Source organism: Neolamprologus brichardi, chromosome 20 (assembly GCF_056152115.1).
Source record: "Neolamprologus brichardi isolate AB-2024 chromosome 20, ASM5615211v1, whole genome shotgun sequence".
Lineage (NCBI taxonomy): Eukaryota > Metazoa > Chordata > Actinopteri > Cichliformes > Cichlidae > Neolamprologus > Neolamprologus brichardi.
The window spans coordinates 6,312,479-6,332,184 of NC_142123.1; the positions used below are offsets into that span (position 1 = coordinate 6,312,479).

The 19,706-nt window shown below is 41.2% G+C and overlaps 2 protein-coding genes across 5 annotated transcripts in view; both read left to right on the forward strand.

Moving 5' to 3' along the window:
• Positions 1 to 2,617, forward strand: part of LOC102787620 (forkhead box protein J3-like) — a 75,118-nt gene extending 72,501 nt beyond the window's left edge. For all 3 annotated transcript variants that reach the window (XM_006785484.2, XM_006785483.2, XM_006785485.2), the window contains one exon: positions 821 to 2,617. In XM_006785484.2, coding sequence (XP_006785547.2) covers positions 821 to 939 — 119 coding nt within the window. In that variant the 3' untranslated portion in view covers positions 940 to 2,617. The remainder of the gene's footprint in view (positions 1 to 820) is intronic.
• Positions 2,618 to 4,009: 1,392 nt separating this feature from the next.
• pdpn (podoplanin) lies at positions 4,010 to 14,316 on the forward strand. Of its 2 annotated transcripts, XM_087834122.1 has the most exons (5): positions 4,010 to 4,470; positions 11,152 to 11,610; positions 11,725 to 11,833; positions 12,133 to 12,175; positions 12,826 to 14,316. In XM_087834122.1, the coding sequence occupies exons 1-5, from the start codon at positions 4,407 to 4,409 to the stop codon at positions 12,880 to 12,882; spliced, it is 732 nt and encodes a 243-aa protein (XP_087690248.1). In that variant the 5' UTR covers positions 4,010 to 4,406; the 3' UTR covers positions 12,883 to 14,316. The 2 variants fall into 2 exon arrangements, with proteins under 2 accessions (XP_087690248.1, XP_006785545.3); XM_006785482.3 differs by lacking the exon at positions 12,133 to 12,175 and having other exon boundaries at positions 4,018 to 4,470.
• Positions 14,317 to 19,706: the final 5,390 nt, after the last annotated feature.

Below are 19,706 nucleotides of genomic sequence, written 5' to 3' on the forward strand. Positions count from 1 at the left end.
GTCCTACAATGAGTTTTTTCTGGTGATGGAGCGCATTAGTGTTCAGGATATTTTATTGGCATACTTTGTGAATCTTAGCATCATTTGAGTGAGCATCATTTTATCACCATAGTCTTCCTAACTGATTTCTTGGATGTGACCATGAGCTAACTGTACTTAAACAGATGTGCAGCTGCAGGATTTGAAGCAACTGTATGATGCTGTCTTGTCACTTTGGACCAGAATCTATGAGGAATGTTTCCAACACCTTGTTGAGTCCATGCCATAAAGAATTAAGCCAGCTCCGAAGGCAGAAGGTGGTCTAACCGAGTACTAATAGATATACCTAATGAAGTGAACCAGTAGAAAAACTGGTATAAATTTTCTTTTATTCCCCAGAAAATGATCCGTTTGTAGCTCAGAATATTGTTGTGAAGGCACTTAATGCAGCACAATGCTGCCACATACTGAAGTATCTCGTCATAAAGTTGCATTAACACCTCTCTGATACATTAATTTTATAATTTTCTTAAGATACACTGAGCGTTTTTATAGTATCCAATATGCATTTTAGTTTCAAAGTAACCATTAAAATCATTGCAGTGACTCACTAATATGAGTCACCATGTCATGATCACCTGTTATTTAGGGCACTTTATGTAGATGATAACTTAAGACGTGGTGTAATGTGCTGACAGTATATTTCTCTGTTTTCTTTTTCTGGTTTTTCCAATATTTTAGCTGTGTTTTAGACACTTTTAGCTTCAGCTGTTCTTTGTCCTACTCACATATTTTAAGAAGAAATAATTCAGATGTAATTATCATCTTCTTATACATCCAGGTCATCACAGCCAGCTGAGCCAGCAACAACACACGCTGCCTCCGGGACACTTTCAGGTGAGGCGCATGCTCGCTGCCGACGACATCCAGGATGATTTTGACTGGGACTCCATCGTCTAGACCGAGCCGTCAGTCAAAGGGAGCGACGAAGGAAAAGACTTGAAATTAATAAGGAGATGCAAACAAAGTGTGATGATAGTGACATAAGGTACGAAACTGACTGACCCGCTCCTTTCGCCTGTGTGACAAAACAGAAGACAATCCAACAGAAAACAAGATGGGAAGTGATTTTTCCAAACACGCTGGCCTTTTTTTTCTGATAAAAGTGGTCTATTAAATCTAAAGACAATCATGGAAAAATGGAGATGGGACAGACTGAGACTGTGTCGAACGAAGCCAAGACGTAAACACGTTTCGTCCAAAGCGACAACGCTCCGAATCTCTCCAAATTGTCTCTCGTTGTGTCCCCGTTGTGCCAACAGGGTTGCAAGTCGCCAAAGTGTTGTCAGTTCTTCTTTGAATTGCTTTCTTTCTCTTAAATGTGCATCCCGCTGCAGCTCGTGTCCCGTGATCTACAACGTTTCCCAGCCTGTGACTGGAATGAACAAAAAAGATGTCCTCTCCCCAAACTGTCTTAAGAAAACCATCAAATTTGTTTTATTTTTTGCACACACTGAGCAAATCCAGACATTTCATCCTTTCTTCACTGTAGCATTGCTTTGCTCGTTGCTACTTTACATATGTGGTGAGAAGGATAATAGTTTGGGGACAAAATTAAGGACGTTTCAACTTAAATCATGAGTCGGGGCACCACCTGCTGGTTAAAACAGGTATTTTTTGCTTCTATCCATCTATCACAAATTGTTCCTCCTCTATCTTTTTTCTGTCATACAGGACACTAGCTGTAAACTTCTTCTGCCTATTTTATCGCAAAATTGTCATCAGTATGCGCTTTCAACAGCAGGTTAGTGTGTCATGTTCTCAGGGTGTTATGTCCACATATGTCTTCGCACCTCTGCCCTTTACATCTCCTAAATGTGAGGTTAACTGTGTGTCGTGTAGTGCTGTCAGTGTTCAACTCCTGTTGGCTAAATGTTAGCGTCGCCCAGGACTCTGGTCAAATGGATAAAAGTCTTCATTTGTCAGCTGTAATAAGCTGAGTAACAGAATGAGCCTTTTAGTAGAGCCGATAAACGTCACTGATCAAAAAGAAAATCAGACCGTCGCGTGACTCAGCATTAACTTATATAGTTTTCAGAGATAAAACTGAAGGGTTGGCAAAAGCGCACATCATTTATGACCCTGCGGGTCAGCTCGGTCTTGATTTCTAACATGCCTCATTTGGGAAAAGGCGAGCAGTTTTTTGCACAGCAACAAGTTTGATAGCATCTAGTCGAAAATAAATGATAACCGGGAACATTTTAACGCTTTGTCTAAGTAAAGATCAAACAAGATGCTCAACGTCATTTGTTTTGTTTTGCTTTTGTTGTTAATGTTAATTTTGTGTATGTACAGGTGTGTGTATAGTCCTCTCCAGTTTCCTTTAGCTTTATATGGCTCAAAAAAAAAAGAAAAAGAAAACATACATGGGAAACAAGTGAATTTCATTGTATTCACACTGTAAGGTCTCCTATTTTCCACGGTGAAATATTAGACCTTAAAGTGCTTTTTTTTTTCTTTTTTTTCCTCTTTTGGAAGATCTCAGTGATTGTTCAGGTGGTCTAAACAAGGTAATGTTTTAAAAAAACAAAAAACAAGATAAATACTCTTTATTATTGCCATAAAATGCTGTATTACCGTGACCAGCATATATATATATATATATATATATATATATATGTATATATATATATATATATATATATATGTATATATATATATATATATATATATATATGTATATATATATATATATATATATATATATATATATATATATGTATATATATATATATCTTGTATGTCTGCGTGTAATTGTCCTTGTAAATAACAGTATGTCACTTCTCTGTTTGCCCTGGAAAAATGCAGACTGAAAAAAAAAGGAAATGGCAAATGGAGATGGGTATTTTGTTATTTCTCTTCCAGGAGAAACGTTATGTACATAGCTTGAGTATAATGTAAATAGGTGATTTAAAGAAGGAAAAAAAACGTTGGCATTTTTGTGTGTCATAAGTAACCTGTGTATGTACGGCGGTTCAGCGGTTCAAATCTGTTTCAGTGTTTATTAAAATGTCATTGACCATTTTTACTGCAATAACCTTGCATCTGCTACCGTTATTTTATCAGCTGTTTGCATGTTTGAAATCTTGCAATAATGCTGTGTGCATGTTGCTGTGCTGTGCAGGAAGATGTGACAGTTGAGATTGGCTACTGAGTTTTTAGTTTGAGCCTATTTGTGCTGTTTTGGCCCTCGCGGCTTGTTGTCCAACAGGTGTCAGCCTAGCGCCGGGCGACCGTTTGTTTGCCCTCCTCTGCATGTAAACTAGGCAGACCACCCATGCTTGCCTGCGACACACCGTCACACAGTGTCCTAACTGTATTTACGGCCTCTTTTCATTGGAAAGCGGTCCAGAAAGCGCTCTTTCCTCCCGCTGTCTATCAGCCACCCATGTACGCTGCCACTTTCTTTATAAATAGAGCCAAACTGATGTTTTAGAAGATCAGCACAAATGAATTCCAGGTGTTTGCTCATATCTATTTAAATCCTGTTAAATATTTGACAGGTAGTATCTAGTCAATCCAAAGATTTGGCTCCTAACTCCTGTGATTAAGGATTATTTGAAACAACCCAAACCTCTGTTTACATCTCTTCCATTCATTCATGTGGAAAGTTTGTTGCTTTAGCTTTCTAATTGTAAAAGACAGCCGGTTGCACTTTAGTGTGCCTGTCTTGTCTAGATAAATAAGTCAAGTGTGTATTTATCTGTATCACCTAGTGCATGTGTTGGCGTGTGTGAGTGTGTGCATGCTGCTGATATTGCAGGGTTTGCAAACAGGAGTACTGCTGGCTGTGGACCAAGAGGAGGTTTACATGGGGCTGGGCCACGAGGGCTCAAACCACCTTACTGCCCCTATCCAGACGCCCTCCTCCCAATCCAACCTGCCCCTTGCTCCTCAGCCCGCCCAGCCCACCGCCACCACAACCAGTACCAGCACCCCTCCTCCACTCTCAGCCACTCACATGCACCCTCTTTTCTCTCTCCTTCCTGCCGTGTGCCATTCCTCCCTCTCTCTCTCTCTCTCTCTCTGCACTCACCCAAAGTGGCCAGATCTCTCCTCTCTTTCTCTTGTCCTGTCTGCATCCCTCCACCACTCTTTCTTTCTCTTCCTCCACGGCGACCAGCCCGAGTCTGTTCACATTCACCTCCACAAGTTGAAAGGATCTCAGCCCACCGCTTTCCCAAACTTCCTCCGGCCAAAGACTTTATTTTCATTCTTGACCTTTTTTGGGTCCCTCAACATTTTACTACCGTAGACGCCGGTTGGTGTGTGTCTGGTGTGTGTTACGTCTCCGGTGTTGTGCCCCTGGGGACGTCTCTGTGGGTTTTGACTGGCGAGAAGAGCGGAGAAGAGTTCTTTTTGACACAATGAAAGTTCAGCTGCTGCTCCTGTCGGCCCTTGTTGGCCTTTTGTGCGCCTTCACAAGTGCAAGTAAGTGAACTCTCAGCTATCACCATCCTACTGTTAGCACACTATGTCCTCTCTCTCTCCCTCTGGCTCCATGTGCCCTCACCACACTTCTCTTTGTCTGCTTTAATCCCTGCCGATTGAACAATAACACTTTGCAGGCTGGATTCAAATGGGGGGGAAATGGTCCAGGTTTCATTTGTATTCATTAACAAGTTAATGCGATTGTTTGTTTACACGCAAATACACAAGTGTTAAACACGTACTCACGTTTTAAATCTTTTTTTGTGTAATATCTAAGAATATTTCTTCTAGCATCTGCGGTTAATCCACCAAACTTGGCCAAAGATCAGTGATTGGAAAAGCGAAGGTGTTAATTTAACAAAGAGGGATCAGCTCATATGAATGCTCCGTGTTCATTTTAACAAATTACCTCATCCTGCTTTGCTGTATTTTTCCCTCGCTGTCACTGTTGTCTCTCTTTCTTTTTCTTTTTTTTTGCAAGCATGGGGGAAAAAAATATATGATGTAATAGCAAGAAGCTGTGGTGCCTCGTGTCTGTAGTTTTCTTGGCACAACCAAAAGAGAAGAAAGCAATATCCTTTGGAAGCATCCCAAAAACTGTGGTCATGTGCAGGGGTGGGGGGGGGCTGTAAACTGTAACATACACCGTACATATTTATCCGAAAGCCTATCCTGTGCTTCCTCTCGTTTTACTCCTGATTCTCCTATTTCTCTCTCGCTGCACTTGATTTTGCTTTCTCCTTTTTCCCTCTGTTTTTGTTTCTCCCCCCTTCATCTGTGCTTTGTCTCCAGTCGTTCTCACAGCGTGTATCGTTTAACTTTCTGTCTTTCTTTGCCTTGCTTTCTTCTTTTGCCTTGACCAGCCACTCTCTGCCCAGTAGTTGTGGCTGAAAGTGCAGGGCAGGGCAGGGCCGTTTTGTGTCTGTGGGTGTATTAATAGTGGGAGGCTCTATATTTAAGAGGGTCATATGGATGAGAGAGGAGCAAGAGACTTGATGAACTTTGAGAGCTGCCCCACCCTCTTTTACCCGTGTGTTGTTAGCATGTGCAGCACACCAGCCCTTGGCATTTACCCATCTTTGGTGGGGCTGCAAACTTTACCACTTAAAATAACCCCTTCCTTCTCCACCCCCAACCACCACCATCTCTTAACAGCCCTTCAGCTTTCTCAAGCTCTCTCGCTTCCAGGTCCATGAGTGTAACCCTCAGATTTGGGGGAACACAGGATGCACAAAGAGCGATGGGTCTATTGTTACACGACAAGCTTTTCCTGGTCTGTGTGTCTGTCCCGTTTTATGGCGGGGTTTGCTTCTTCTTCTTTTTTTTAACTGAGGAAGAAACTGCTGAAGTTTTCAGAAAGTCTTCCCTGTTCTTGTTAAGAAAACAAAGGAAATCAGTCATTCCCCACTCATACCTCACAAATGGAGCCTTTCTAACTCCCATCTCCATCCTGTACGATCATCCACCACCGCCCTCTCGCTGCTACTCCCCCCGCCCCTCCCCTCGTCTCCTTCTTATGAGTTTTGTCTGCAGTTGCTTGGCCAGTAACATCCCATTCACATCTGGCCGCCGAAGGAAGAGGTTAATGCCCTTTGTCCGAGCCCGCTTGAAGAAATGACCCAAATGTTGCGCTACCGTTCCAAGTATGAGACACACGCGCGTAAGGAAAGACCACGAGGTCCGAGGACTTCTCACACCAACTGAATCTAATTAGGAGAAGAAAAAATGTAAAAATAAATTTAAAAAAAAAAATTTCCCTAAGGAGAAAGATTCATCTGTTTAAGAAAAGGGGAGGTGGAGACTGTTTTATCCCAGACCAAGCCCTTATCCTGACGAAACTGAGACAGTAGCAGCTCCAAAAAGATTAGAAAAAACAGCAAGATTTATGTGCATATCCTCAACAAGTAAAAAGGCACAAATGCCAGCCTTGCACTTCCTCTGTGAGACATGGAGAACATGAGAAAGGAAATAAACGCCTGGATGTTCAGCATGATAATGCACCGTAACTTGTTTATTTGTGTTCCCTTCGTTTAACATCACGCCTGTTCCGGTTCATTGTGCTGTGGCAATGTAGTGAGAAACTGTAACGGCCGAGATTAAAGGCCAACTTGATGTAGTGCCAATTTCTGCCCCTGGTGATAGAGTCCAGATGGGACCTGCTGCATGTCTTTTTTATCTGAGTTAGAGTGGGAGGAGAAAAACACGAGTGGTTATAAAATGAATGTGGACACACATTCAACGCACATTGTGTTGCATCTGCGATAAGGCCGGCTGAGAATATTCCCCTCTTGCTTCAAAAAGTCCCCAGCGTGCGCTGCATGGCACGGCCCCGTGTTTTTAGAGATGACTCCCACTAGTTTAGCAGGGGAGTGTACGTCATGTGACATCTCATGTTGGTGTGGTGAGATGGGGAGGGGGTCTGTATCGCTCACATTTTACTCCCTAAACATCACGAAAAACATTCCTGAGATTCGAAGATGAACACACTCCCTCACATCTCGTGCACTGATCTTTTCTGCCCCACACAGGACTGTGAATTAGCAACTTACGTGCATGCACGCACACACACACGTGCATACAGGGGGCTTCAGTGACAGCATTGTGATAATAATGAATGGAAGCCTGTACTCCCACCTTTGCTGTCTCTGGCTGTATATTATTGTGTCCCTCCATCGCTCTTTTGTTTTTTCGCTTTAATTTATATCAGAAAGGAGTGAACTCCCCCCCCTCATTTCTTTCTCACCTCATCTTGCCCAATTCCTTTACAGCTTTTCACTCAGCCCTTTTCTTCACCTCGCCCTCCCTGTCCTGTTTTTTATTTTCTGCGTCACTTACAGTTTTTTAGGGGAAATTGTGGGAACAAAATACCATGGTGGACCAAAATAATTTATTAATGTATTAATGTAAGCTTATGTTTTACTAAGTAATAATTGTATTTATTTATTTTTACTCTAAGTTAACCCTTTAATGCACAAGTTCACATACATGCACACAAACACAGGCGACATGTTAACCCTCACTGGGTGAATGAAGGTTTTCGGGGCGCTGGATGTTGTTTCAAGCGTGCTTGACATGAAAACCGATGCAATGATGAAGAAGGTTTGAAAAGAAAAGAAAACTGCTTCCAAAAAAAGTTTAGTTATGTTAGTTATGTAATGAAAACTAACTGGAGTTATTTTTTTTTTACCTTAAACTTTAAATGATATATAGATTGAAGAAATATCCTTAGTTTAACTCTTTGTCAGTTTGGTAAAATTTGTTATTACAGCTTGCCTGATGAGGGGCTGATGGAGGTGTTTTTCGAGGGTTTGGATGTTTACAAGACTGTGAGTCAACTGCTTTCGAAAAGTTCTGTTTTAAAGTAATACCTATAATGATTTGCAGAAACTCTGCCACTGGCATATGCCCTCCACGCAACAATAAAAACCGACTAAAACTGACCCTCAAAGTAATAAAAACGAAACTAAAAGTAAACGTGTTCAGAATGATAAACACTGAACTGAACTAAACTAAACTAAACTAACTGAAACGTAACTAAATTAAAAAGGAAAAAAAGTCAAAATTAAATCAAAAACTGAAACTCGCGAGAAAAAGCAAAGCATCCAACTTTGCAGTCATCGTTTAACTGACTGAGAGTCAGACTAAAACTAGTTGTAGAAACTGTTCTAGGTCTGTCCATTTGTCCCCTGAGGATGAACACAAGCTCACCTATGTGTTGCACACACGAAATACATCTTGCTGTAAGCGGACACACCATGTTCACAGTGAAATCAAGCACTCTAGTCGGGACACGGGGTGCTCCCTGGCGTCTCACTTTTGAAACATGCCATTCCCTCAGAGCTCCCCCTCCACCCTTGCTGCTTTCCCTCCCTCCCGCCCCTCCCTTTCTCTCCCCCCTTCTCTTTCTCTCCAATGATTCAGCCTTCTTAGCGGTTTCATCAGCAACAAACCTATCCTCGGGGAGTCTGGTTTATGAAGACGACGATAGGGAAGAAGTAGATTAAAAGGAGAGGAGGGGAGAGTGTATGTAAGCCGTTAAAAGTCACTGTGTTACTCACTAATGCAGCTGCATTAACCCAGAAGGGCTAGCACGGTGGGGAGGAAATACTACTCAGAGCTAATTGTGGGAACTGTACACATAATGAAACAATTGGTAGTGGAGAATGAGGGAGTGATTACACGTAGCGCAGAGCCACGCTCAGTAGAGCACAGACCATTTTATCATCGCTTACAGACGTTCCAAACAAACAGTCTGAGTCGCCATTAGTAAACCCCCTTCTCAATAGTCTTCCTCAGTGGGAACAAATGTTTTGTTATATTTACCCCCGCCTGTTGCTAATGAACACACCAGGCAGCACAGTGCTGCACCGGTTGGTAGACTAACCCCAGCCATTCAAGAGTTATTTTTACCCTGGGTAAAGCATTCTCTATTATTTCAGGTATTTAGAAGAACTGGACAAAAACAGAGACGGAGAGAGCATGATGTCAGGAGCTAAGTTTGGAAGACTCGCACAGAAGCTCATTTTTGCTCTCTGCAGTAAGGAGGCTTTGTGCGATGAATAGCTTTAAATCGGGTTTTTTTCCCAAAGAAAAAGGCGCAACTTCAGGCCAGCAGCTTGTCAGTGGAAAGTTAGGCGCAGACTGTAATTTTGGTGCCACGCTGAAATCTACCTCCTTAATTTTGAAACGGTGCTGTCCAGGCTAGAGTTTCATTTGTGGCTGGGAGGATGTTGAACGTGGGGAGATGGAGCTCTGGTTTTTGGTGGGAAATGATCATGTTGAGCCCAGGCCGGCTCGTGGTCCAGACCCTCATGAAAGAGGCAAAATAAACGCTAAATACATGTTTTTTACAGTTAGGACAAAATAAGAGCCTACCATGACACACGGATGGTCTTCTGAGCTCTGACAAAGTGCGTTTTAGATATTAAACATCAGTCAAGAAAACGTGTGAAACTACAGAAATACAACGACAGTAATACAAATGAACTCAGATGTTTTAAACTGCATATCGTCTTTTTTTATTTTATTTTTTACCTTTTCAAAGAAACTTTCATGCTTTCTCCCTGTGACCCCACCCTCCTGTGACTGCACGGATTAAGTGTCTGATGGTTAACAAGCCTGCCTGCGCTCTGCTTACACGTGCGGCAGTGGCTCCCTCCACAGGAAATAAGTCAGAGCATGTGGCATGCAAGTTCGCAAACACGAGGCCCTGAAGACAGGATAGAGGGATGGGGAGGGGGAACAGAGGGAGGATGCAGATTATATGAAGTCAATGGGTGGGGTGTGCATGCTGATACAGTGCTGATGATGGGAGAACCTGTATGAGACAGACGAGGAGTGTGAGAAGGGGGAAAGGTCAAGTAATGACATCACGTTGTGAGGGAAGGGTCTAAACATTAACGCTGTTTATTTTTCACATTTTCACCCATCCCCACAGACGGAGGCAGAACAATTGTCCATTTATTTACTGGTATTGTTATAAACTTCGCATTTTGACTCGCAACGATAAAGTTCGTCATTGTCTTAGACCGGGTTTTTTTTTTCTTTTTTTAGCTAACAATGATAAAGTGAAAGCCCACAGATAGGACGATTGAACTGAAACATTGCTGAATTATGTCAAACAAGAATTTGGTTGAAACGACAATGGCCTTTCAAACTTCCACAGCATGAACATGCCAACCAACTGTGCTCTGAAGTTACAAAGAAAACAGAGCTTAAACAAACAACATTTAATGTCCACTTTTACTTGAGCTATCATCTTTCTGAGTGTTGGATATGTACTAATGCACAGGTTAATGATGACGGTATTATGACATAGATACCGATATGTCGGTATTTGCATTTATAATCGGCCAGTAAATGAAAGCAAGTGACATGAGAAACACCCTTCAACCATGAGTGTTGATGTTGCACGGTTTGTCCATCAGAGGGCATGCTTCAACTTCCCTTTTGCACCCCATGTTTGGTGCGCACAACCAGAGTCTGACAGAGCGTAAACGAGTAATTTACTCAACTTGCTGAAAATGTAAAACAAGATTATTTTTCAACTGAATTGTGATATTATCCAAGTAAGCACTCTTAAATAACTGCAGATAATAAATGTTAGGGAAACCTGCTTATGTTTTGTGTGTGTCTTCTCAAAGAAAGAAATATTGACTGGAGTTTTTAAATGATCAAATATCAATATCAGTCTCAAAAATGTGTCAGGGTTCTTTTAAGTGCACGATCACGGTTTTAAAATCACCTGTTAGTATTCAAAGCGACATCTGTAACATGTCGTTTTTCATCACTGAAAAGTTTGTGATCAGGTGGAATTGCATTAGCAGTACAACCCCAGTACCTGGGTGCATTTTACCCAGCTACACCAAAAACATCCTTTCTTGTTTTTCAAACTTGAACTTACTTTTAACTTAACTGGAAAAAGATCCAAATAAAAAAAACAAAAAAAACCCCAAAAGAAATTACTGGGAGATTTTCAGAGTTAAATTAAAGAAATCAGCAGAGACATCGATATCACAGGGATAAAGCCAAAAATGACCCATAGAGAAAGCACTCTGTGATAGTGAAAAAACAAATTTTGATAGATGGAAACCTGTGACCTGGGAAGCTTGGGTTAAACAGCTTTCTGCCTTGAATGTTTGGCCTGTTTGTGATCTTATATTTCTTATTTCCTCCCCCCAGATCCAATTACAGACCCTACAGAACTTCACTCTTCATCTGTGGTCATTACAGAAGAAGAAGCCGCAACTGGTGTTACTCTAGGGGCTAATCCTACCCCTGTTGTCACCGGTCATCCTCCATCTGAACCAACTGCGGTCCATTTCGAAATTACAACACACGTTTTCAATGACCATATGACTGTGCCTGTGCCTACAACTGAAGCCCTAGTCACTGAAACAGAAGCTCCCAATACATCTACCCAATACGCTGAATATACGTCTGAGGAGACCACATCGTCCACTGAGCAAGTACTCAGTGAGTCCCAAACAGACGACCTCACTGAGACAATGGGCTCTACTGGGACAGTGATCCCTGCTGACACAGAGGGCATTGCTGAGAGAGTGGGCCCTGTTGGGACAGAAACCACTGACCTGATCATTGAGGACCCAGAGGGTGAGGAAAGTGTGGGAGAAAGGAGAGGTCAGTTTGAATAGATATAATGGTGACACATAATAAGTCTAACATACACTTAATATATTTAAACAGCAATCGTTATTAACTATGGATCTAAATGCACTAACTCTCATCTAACAGAGGCCCTGAGCTCTGGACAGATTGTGGGCATTGTAGTCGGCGCCCTGCTGGCAGTGGCCGTCATCATAGCAGTGGTGATTGTTGTCTTGAAGAGGATGGGCGAATACTCGTAAGTAACTCACCACCGCATGTACATAAGCACAAAGATTAAATCCATGGCAGTGTTACATAGATGTTGGGCACTGAGTCATCACTGAACCATCCAAGAATGAAGTCACATAGGAAAGAAAAGGTGACGACGAATTCTCCCAAACCAGCATTTCAATCAAAATTGTTCCTGAGCGCATCTGAACACAGACGTTCCTTCCTGAAAGTAGATCAAGTCCATATGAAGTGACAGTTTTCTGTCCCCTGTGAACATATGATGATAATTACTGCTAATAATGATGGTGAATTTTTGTGTCACAGGTCTGCAAGGAACAAAAAGCCTGACAGAAAGCAGAGTGTTATGGTCTTTGTAAAGTTCTCTATTTTACCCCTTCAGCTAATCATTTTAATCCCTCACACACCTATTTACAGCCGTCTTTTCCCCAAGAGCTACTGACAAGGCTCCATAGTTGTTCCTCTGTCTGCTGACATAGAGTCCCATGCTTCTAGGTGGAAAATCCAGCATTCATGGTGACAAGTGGCCTTAAAATGAGCTTGTTTATTGACTTAGTATCGGTCTACATGGCCCATGGCCGTCAGCTAGAGGGGTTTTGTGTTTTGTGTTAACAACTTGATTTGATCCCTAGAAACACAGGGGCTTTGTACATTAGAAACAAGGTTGCTAACCAGAGCAATTGCCATCTGTTTGTTTTTTTAATAAGTTAACCAATAATCAGATTTTCTTTAGTTATTGTTCTGTTTGAAATTAAAAAAAAAAAAACACAAAAAAACTTTTTCACAGTAATTGAAAATTGTGTATTTTTTTAAACTCCCTTCAACTTTTGAAGCTGCGTAATCTATGAATTATGCATAAAACCCAGCTTTGTTCACCATCTAATTTTACTTAACAAGTCCCCCGATGAATGAACTTTAAAATAATATAAACCCTAACTGCCAATCATATAAAAAAAAATCTTTTCCATCTCTGACTGGATCTCTCTTTGTATCCCACAGACCTTGAGGAAAAAGCCTACAAAGCAGCGGGACCGTGCGAAGTTCTGGAAATTCTGAACTACTGAACTGTGACGTCATTTCTGATTATTAAAAACAAGCACGCGATGCCAGAACTAAGCAAACCTAACCAGCACTCTGGACTGTGTTAACAAAAGCGAGGGGCACGGGGTGGGGAGGGTGGGTGGGGGTTTATTTTTTTAATGTATATATTGCATGTATGTGAGACAAGAGGGGTACACGAGCCAAAATCCTCACCTGCCCCTGCAAACTTCCTGATCCCGAGGAGCTGTTAAAGAGAACAAAACAAGGTGACAACAGGATGTCAGGAAGAATTTCAGGCTTTTCAAATGCATTTTGTAGAAAAAAGACAAGACAGGGGTAAGTCCTCCACATAAGCGATTTAGTGACTGACTTAGATTAATATCAAGAAAGAAAAATGACATACAATTAGAAATACTTACAAATCAAAGACATAAGGAGGCTGGGATTAGGAAAGAAAACAAGAAATACTGTTGCCAATTTTGCTGGATGTATATACAGTGCTAGACATAGACTATACTGCATTCAGTTACTCTCATATGTTGCACTCGCATAGGCTAGGCATTTGATATTATGGAATATGCAGTACACTATGTACAGGCAGCCTTAGGCTATTGTTGTGGCTAAAGCACCCACAAGCACCGGTATAGAGTATGCTGTCATGCAGCCCCTTATATGTTGGCCAACTGGATGAAGCTTCTGGCCCTGGTGAGCTCTGAGGGTCATCAGACATGAAAAGACACCCCTCGTTTGCAAGAGTAACGTGACATTCTGCCCAGTTTAACACTTACATATAAAAACCTAATACATATCTGTGAAATTTAGCAGAAGGGTTTGTGCCACTGTCTCTGGTATTCTCTAGCTAGCTAAGAGGATTTTTTTTTTTTTGGAAGTGCATTAAAAATGTGAATTGAATGTACTTTTAAACTGATACCCATTCCAAAACTAACGACTTGGCCCGTTGGCTTATAAAGGCTCGCACTTTTGGTTATCAGACATAGCAGTGACACTGTCTTGACAGTGCTTCTGTTAATACCAGAACAGCCATCCAGTTCTTTCAGTTGACCTGACCCTAGATCACATGCATAGGATGACAATTTATAATTGCACTTTGTTGTAGTGCAAAGTGTTTGGCAGTTATGCCTTTTTTTTTTTTTTTGCAAGAGTGTGTCACATGGATGTACAAATAATGACGTCTCGGCTTACCCCTGCTTGCTTTAAAAAACGTATTTAATATGTGCACTGAATGAGTGATGTAATATTTAATGAACAAGCTTCAGACACTGCAAATGTTTGCAACGATACATGTCCCCCGTCCCACCCACCTCTTCTGCTTTGCTGCATATTATCACTTCTGAGTCTTTAATTTGTGCCGTCTGATTCGTTCAAAACGTTTATTTAATTGCAGTGCTTTTGGTCATACTGTTTCAATAAAAAAAATTTAAAACACAATATTTTTTTGTACTAAATTATTCTCTAAAAGCTGCCCTTTGTCTTTGGAAAATATCTCTTTGCTGTTTATTGTCCCGTTCGAATCCTATCAGTTGCAGACGATCATCGCTTGGAAACGCCTCTGAGTGAATTTACTCTTTATCAGAGCTTTATCCACTCTTAACTTGGAAAAATACTTGCGACAGTTAAAAATCACATGACACTTATTTTCTGTTTCCACATTCAAAATGCCAACGTTATTAACGACCCTCCCCGGGGGCAGTGTCCAACTGCCCACTGTGATTGGCCCGTTTAAGTAATGCTTCAGATTTTCAAAAAGAAAAAAAAAAAACCAGCCCCTATTAGCAAGCACACAAACAGAACCAAATATGGAGTACCATACGGCCTTGAATCATTGGGTCTGTTGAGCCCTCTGACAGTTAGGTGTGTTTTTTTGTGCCGTGTTGCGGGGCTTTTCATACGGTGCTGTTAAGCTGGGGCAAGGCTCCAACAGTAGGCTGTGAGCCGCACAGAGATGCTCTGTCTCTGGCAACCTATCCTCCGTGTGGTTTTAGGCAGCGGCCCAACACCCACCACCCCAGCCTCTGCCCCAACGGCTACTTCATAACTCTCTTTAGCTCACTCTCTCGCCTCAGACTTCTGGGAACAATGGAGTCTTTTGAGAAGGGCAAATGGAGACCCTACGGGCTGTGGCTGTGAAGCTGCTCTCTTCTTCAGCAAGGGAGAATTCTGTACATCGCTACAAGGTGGAGTCACTTCCTGGGTGGGCCCCTGCCCTGATCATGTGCACTCACACACACACAGAGAAATAACAGAGATCTAAATCACCAACTTTGTGCCGATGAACACATGTTAGAAGCATTATAACAGTCATCCAGCAGCAGAATGTCTCGGGGAAGGCAGCTGTTAAGATCACCAATCAAAGTGTGTCATTTACAGAGAGAGTCCAATTCAAAGTCATCATGACGCGTGGTTGAAGCAGCACACGCAGGTCTGTGTCTCATCCGACTGTTTGTATGGCGTGCAGGCATAAATGAGCTTTGTGTTTGTGTGGGCACACTGCGTGCGTCTGGACTGTACAGGTTTCATATATTAACCAAATCCAAGTAATGTGGTCATCAGATTTTAGTCACTACAAAAAGTCCCCCTCCCACTCCGCCTCCTCTTCCTGTACGCATCTGGGGGGATAACTGAAAATCTGTCTGAGAGGAAGGAGGAAATCATTCGTCTCTAGCGGACAGATGGATACGGTGATATCTTTCGACCAAAACTTAAGACTGTTGGATGTGAGTTTGTTTTTGTGACAGCCAGATCACTCCCGATCACTCACAGCTGACTGTGAGCTGCCTGTTTTTGCGACGTAGTCCACAAAGGAGAAAACTGATTATCTTTATTATTTGTGGGATCATGTTTGGCTCGGTCAGCAAAATGTAATCCTAACAGGACAACTGAAGCACAGACGGTATAACAATAAAAGAATTTCTAAATACAAACCTGAAAATCAGCACCAGGCTGATTCTGTTAGATTGGCTGTTTACAAGTGAAGCTGCTTACCTTATATGGCCCCAAAAGGTTGATTCTGTTCATGTGGATGTATGTTTTCAGTGGCAGAAGCGTTTCGTCACTCATTGTTCATTCAGTGGGCTGCTTTCAGTTATTGTGCAAATGTGCTGTTTTTAAGGTTGGGGAAACCTGCAGTCAGCTGAGACTCAAGAAGTCACTTGGATGAGTGACGAAACGTTTCTCCCACTGAAAACGCTACGTCCAGGTGAACAGAATCAACATTTTGGGATTCACTTATCTAAATAGTTAAATAACACAGCACGCCACACAGAAAGACACGGAAAAGGAAGGGAACTAATAAAAGTGTTTAGGTAACATTAATGAGATTTGACAGCTCTTTTTTTAATATAAAACACTGTTAATGTATAACAGTTTATTCTTTTTAAAAAGATGTCACTATGCTGTTTATAATTGCGGGCAGCATGGTGGTTAGCACGCTTGCCTTACAGCAAAAAAGGTCCTGGGTTCAACTCCACCATCTACCTGGGGCCTTTTTGTGGGGAGTTTGGATGTTTTCTCCAGGTACTCCGGCTTCCTCCCACAGTCCAAAGACATGAGTGTGAGCGGTTGTTGTCTCTCTGTATTAGCCTCTCACAGCTGGGATAGTCTCCAGCCCTCTGCTACCCTGAATTGGATAAGAGGAAGAAAATAGATGTTTATAATTGGTACTCACATGATACAGTCTTGCAGTAAAATGTGTCGTGGTAATGGTGCACAGGTTTCAGTTATCCTTACTGACCACTAAATTTTTACCAGTAATTAGTTAAACTGGTTGGCTTGTTGCCCTGTGTTAGACTGGTGACCTACCTCTTGCCAAATGTCAGCTGAAACATGAGTGTACTCTTAGATAAGTGCCTATGCATCTGCAGTGTTCATCTCTTGGAGTTGAATGAATACGATCCTACGGTTCACCAGTGTTCAGGGGTTTGTGATGTCATGAAAAAATGTCAGCCTATAGACCTTTGAGTGGCACAGACAGCTGGGCCCACAAGTGGGGGTGGAAAACTAAAGAGAGGGTGCTCAAAGTTGAGTGACGTGCAGAAACAGTGTGTGTGTATGGTCAGATATATTATGGATAATGTAGGAGAAAACTGAATTTGCTTTCACAAAGAGGTGGAGATAGTAGAGCAGGTAGAAGATTGATGCTGTATGCGCCTTTATGAGTTATATACGTGTGTACGGTGTCTATATATACACAGCATGCTCCTTGATGGGGTTTAGTGTGACCTCTGAATGTGTGTTTGCATGCAAAAGCAAATCGGGGCTGTGATTTTGAAGGGCACATGCTTTATATGGACTTTAGGGGATTATTAGCATGTAAGTGTGATGTGTGCAAGTACAAGATATAATACAGTGGGCTGGAGTTACATGCACATGTGTGTAGGATCAAGTTTTTATGCTGCACAGTTTGTTACTTGTAGGTGACATTTACATATTCTTCACTGAACATCTGGCATTCCACAACACGAAGCAATAAATTTTTTATTTGGTCCGAGTGACATGACATGTCTGATTACAGGCAAGTCTTTGTCTGGGTGTGTGGTATGCATCTCCTATAAGAGACCCTTTATTGTTTTTGTACCAGTGTACTCAGTAATGTGTCTGATACATGAGAATGTTGTAGGACACGTCTTTCTCTTTCCTTCTTTGCCTTGTATGATGGTGAAGGTTTCATTGTGCACAGTGTTATTGGCACAAACTGGCTCCTGCTGCATAGGACACACTTTTCTTTAGTTTACTTTCTTAATCGCTCATCAAAAATATTAGCAAATGTTCAACCTTTTGACATAAAAAAATATTCTATTCTATTTTTTGACCATAACAACTTAACACTCAACTTAACTTAATTTCCATACTGACCTGAGTTACCCCGTAGACAGAGGTGTTGTTATTGTGGAAAAAAGCTTACCTTATCAGGATAGAAATGTTTCCTTTTATGATCAGGACCACGCTGTACAACTTTCATACGATTTATAGTACTCAAACATTCCCAACAGCATAACATAGCCAGTGGATGCCCTAACTTTAGGGTCATTGATTGATTGAAATTATCATCAATATGTCGGAGAAGATCCTGAGAGCGGTACAGCAGTGAGTGTCTGCAAAACTTGTTGGTGCTTCTGTCATTGTTTGAGGCTTAATTTCCATCAGTGGTGTTGGTGATCTTGTCAAAATTGAAATTATGAACACAGAAAAGTACTGTCAGAGTTTGATCCACCATGGAATACAATGGCTTCATTTTTTTAGTGTGACAATGATTCAAAACACACTACTAATGTAGTAAAAACCTACCTGATAGAAAAACACACAGTCATGGATTGGTATCACCACACCCCAGACCTAAACATTATTGAAGCAACGTGACATCATCTTGACAGAGAACAGAACAAAAGACAGCATCAATCTAAAGAAGCCTGGAGAATTACTCATGAAAACTACTTACACAAATTACAAGAAAGCTTGTCTAAGAAAGTTCAGACAGAGTAGTTTTTGGTCGTAACAAACACCTACTTTCATTGCTAGAATCATGCAAACTCTGTTTTTGGACAATATATACACTGTATTTCCTTCCATATATGTTTGCATTTTTAATGAACTGCTCCATCTATTTCCCAGTTTTCTTGCAAAATATCAAGAAATGAGGGATGGATCAAGACTTTTGCACAGTAAATTTAACAAAGACTAACAGAAAACTGTATTTAACAGTAAAGGAAAAACAAAACATACAAAAGAAAGTATTTTTCAATAATTTTAGACTAGGATAATAAATTGGCTTACCTTAGCTCACAAACTAGCTGTTACATTTACTACATGAACTCATTTAAGTATTCCTTGTTTTAAATACTGTCTCCAAGTTTAAACCAATGAATAGAGTCATGAAACATGTTTATCTTAAATGTATAAATTACAAAATCACTTCACAATTTAATCCGACTAAATTATTTTTCTTCCCCGATAAAATGTCTGGAGTGGAGAAAGTATAAACTCAGGGATACAAAAGCAACTTTAAAAACACACTTTATCTTTGTGCAAGTCAGCACACAGAAGGGTTTTTTTGTATAGTGTCACTGCAAAGGTTTTCCATGTGTAATCTAACATTTTTCCCTGAGTTAATAAAGCGATGATGTGACAGTACAGCTTGATCACTCATTGTGTTCTACATTTTATGTGCTCATTCACATTTTTATTTGCAAAGCTCCTCTCCACATTTCCAACTGCTTAGCCATGTGTTTGACGTAACTTCCAGGCACTCAGCACCTGCTTAGACGATGATTTGACAGATGTGTCTGACCAGCAGACTCAATTGGAAACTTCTCATTATAATTCCACAGCTGGAATTGCCATCAGCTGTGAAAGCCATGCTGGAGCTCTGGGTAGGTTTCGCTATGACAAGCTATAAATAAACATCATCATAGTCAACTTGCCATTAAATGAGCTATGTGCCACCTAATGCTGTTTATCCCTAAAGAGCCACTGCATATCAGCTCACCATACCACACTGTACCAACTACTTCAGGTTTTCAAAGTTGGAATTTACAAGTGGGAATATAGAGGAGAAATGTATATATGCTACGCTAAAGTGGACATGATGCCAAGTGTCTGTCAATGTAGATGTGAGCTTAATATGAGCCAGTGCCTTGTCTAGTAAGGGAAAACAGAGAAGTGCTCAGTGCACATTGTGAAACTTCAACTTTCCAGCACACTGGGAATTCTGTTTTCTTGACACAAAATGACAACTGTAATGAAGGAGACCTGAAAATAATGTACTAATTCAAGTGGAAACATCTATTTAACAGCTAACTATCAATGCAAGTTGTAAATGAACC

Excerpts from the sequence above, each read along its gene's own strand:
- pdpn (XM_087834122.1), top strand. The coding sequence starts at position 4,407 with ATGAAAGTTCAGCTGCTGCTCCTGTCGGCCCTTGTTGGCCTTTTGTGC. Across the intron at positions 11,611-11,724 it reads AAGTGTGGGAGAAAGGAGAG|AGGCCCTGAGCTCTGGACAG; the intron begins GTCAGTTTGAAT and ends CTCATCTAACAG. Across the intron at positions 12,176-12,825 it reads ACAGAAAGCAGAGTGTTATG|ACCTTGAGGAAAAAGCCTAC; the intron begins GTCTTTGTAAAG and ends TGTATCCCACAG.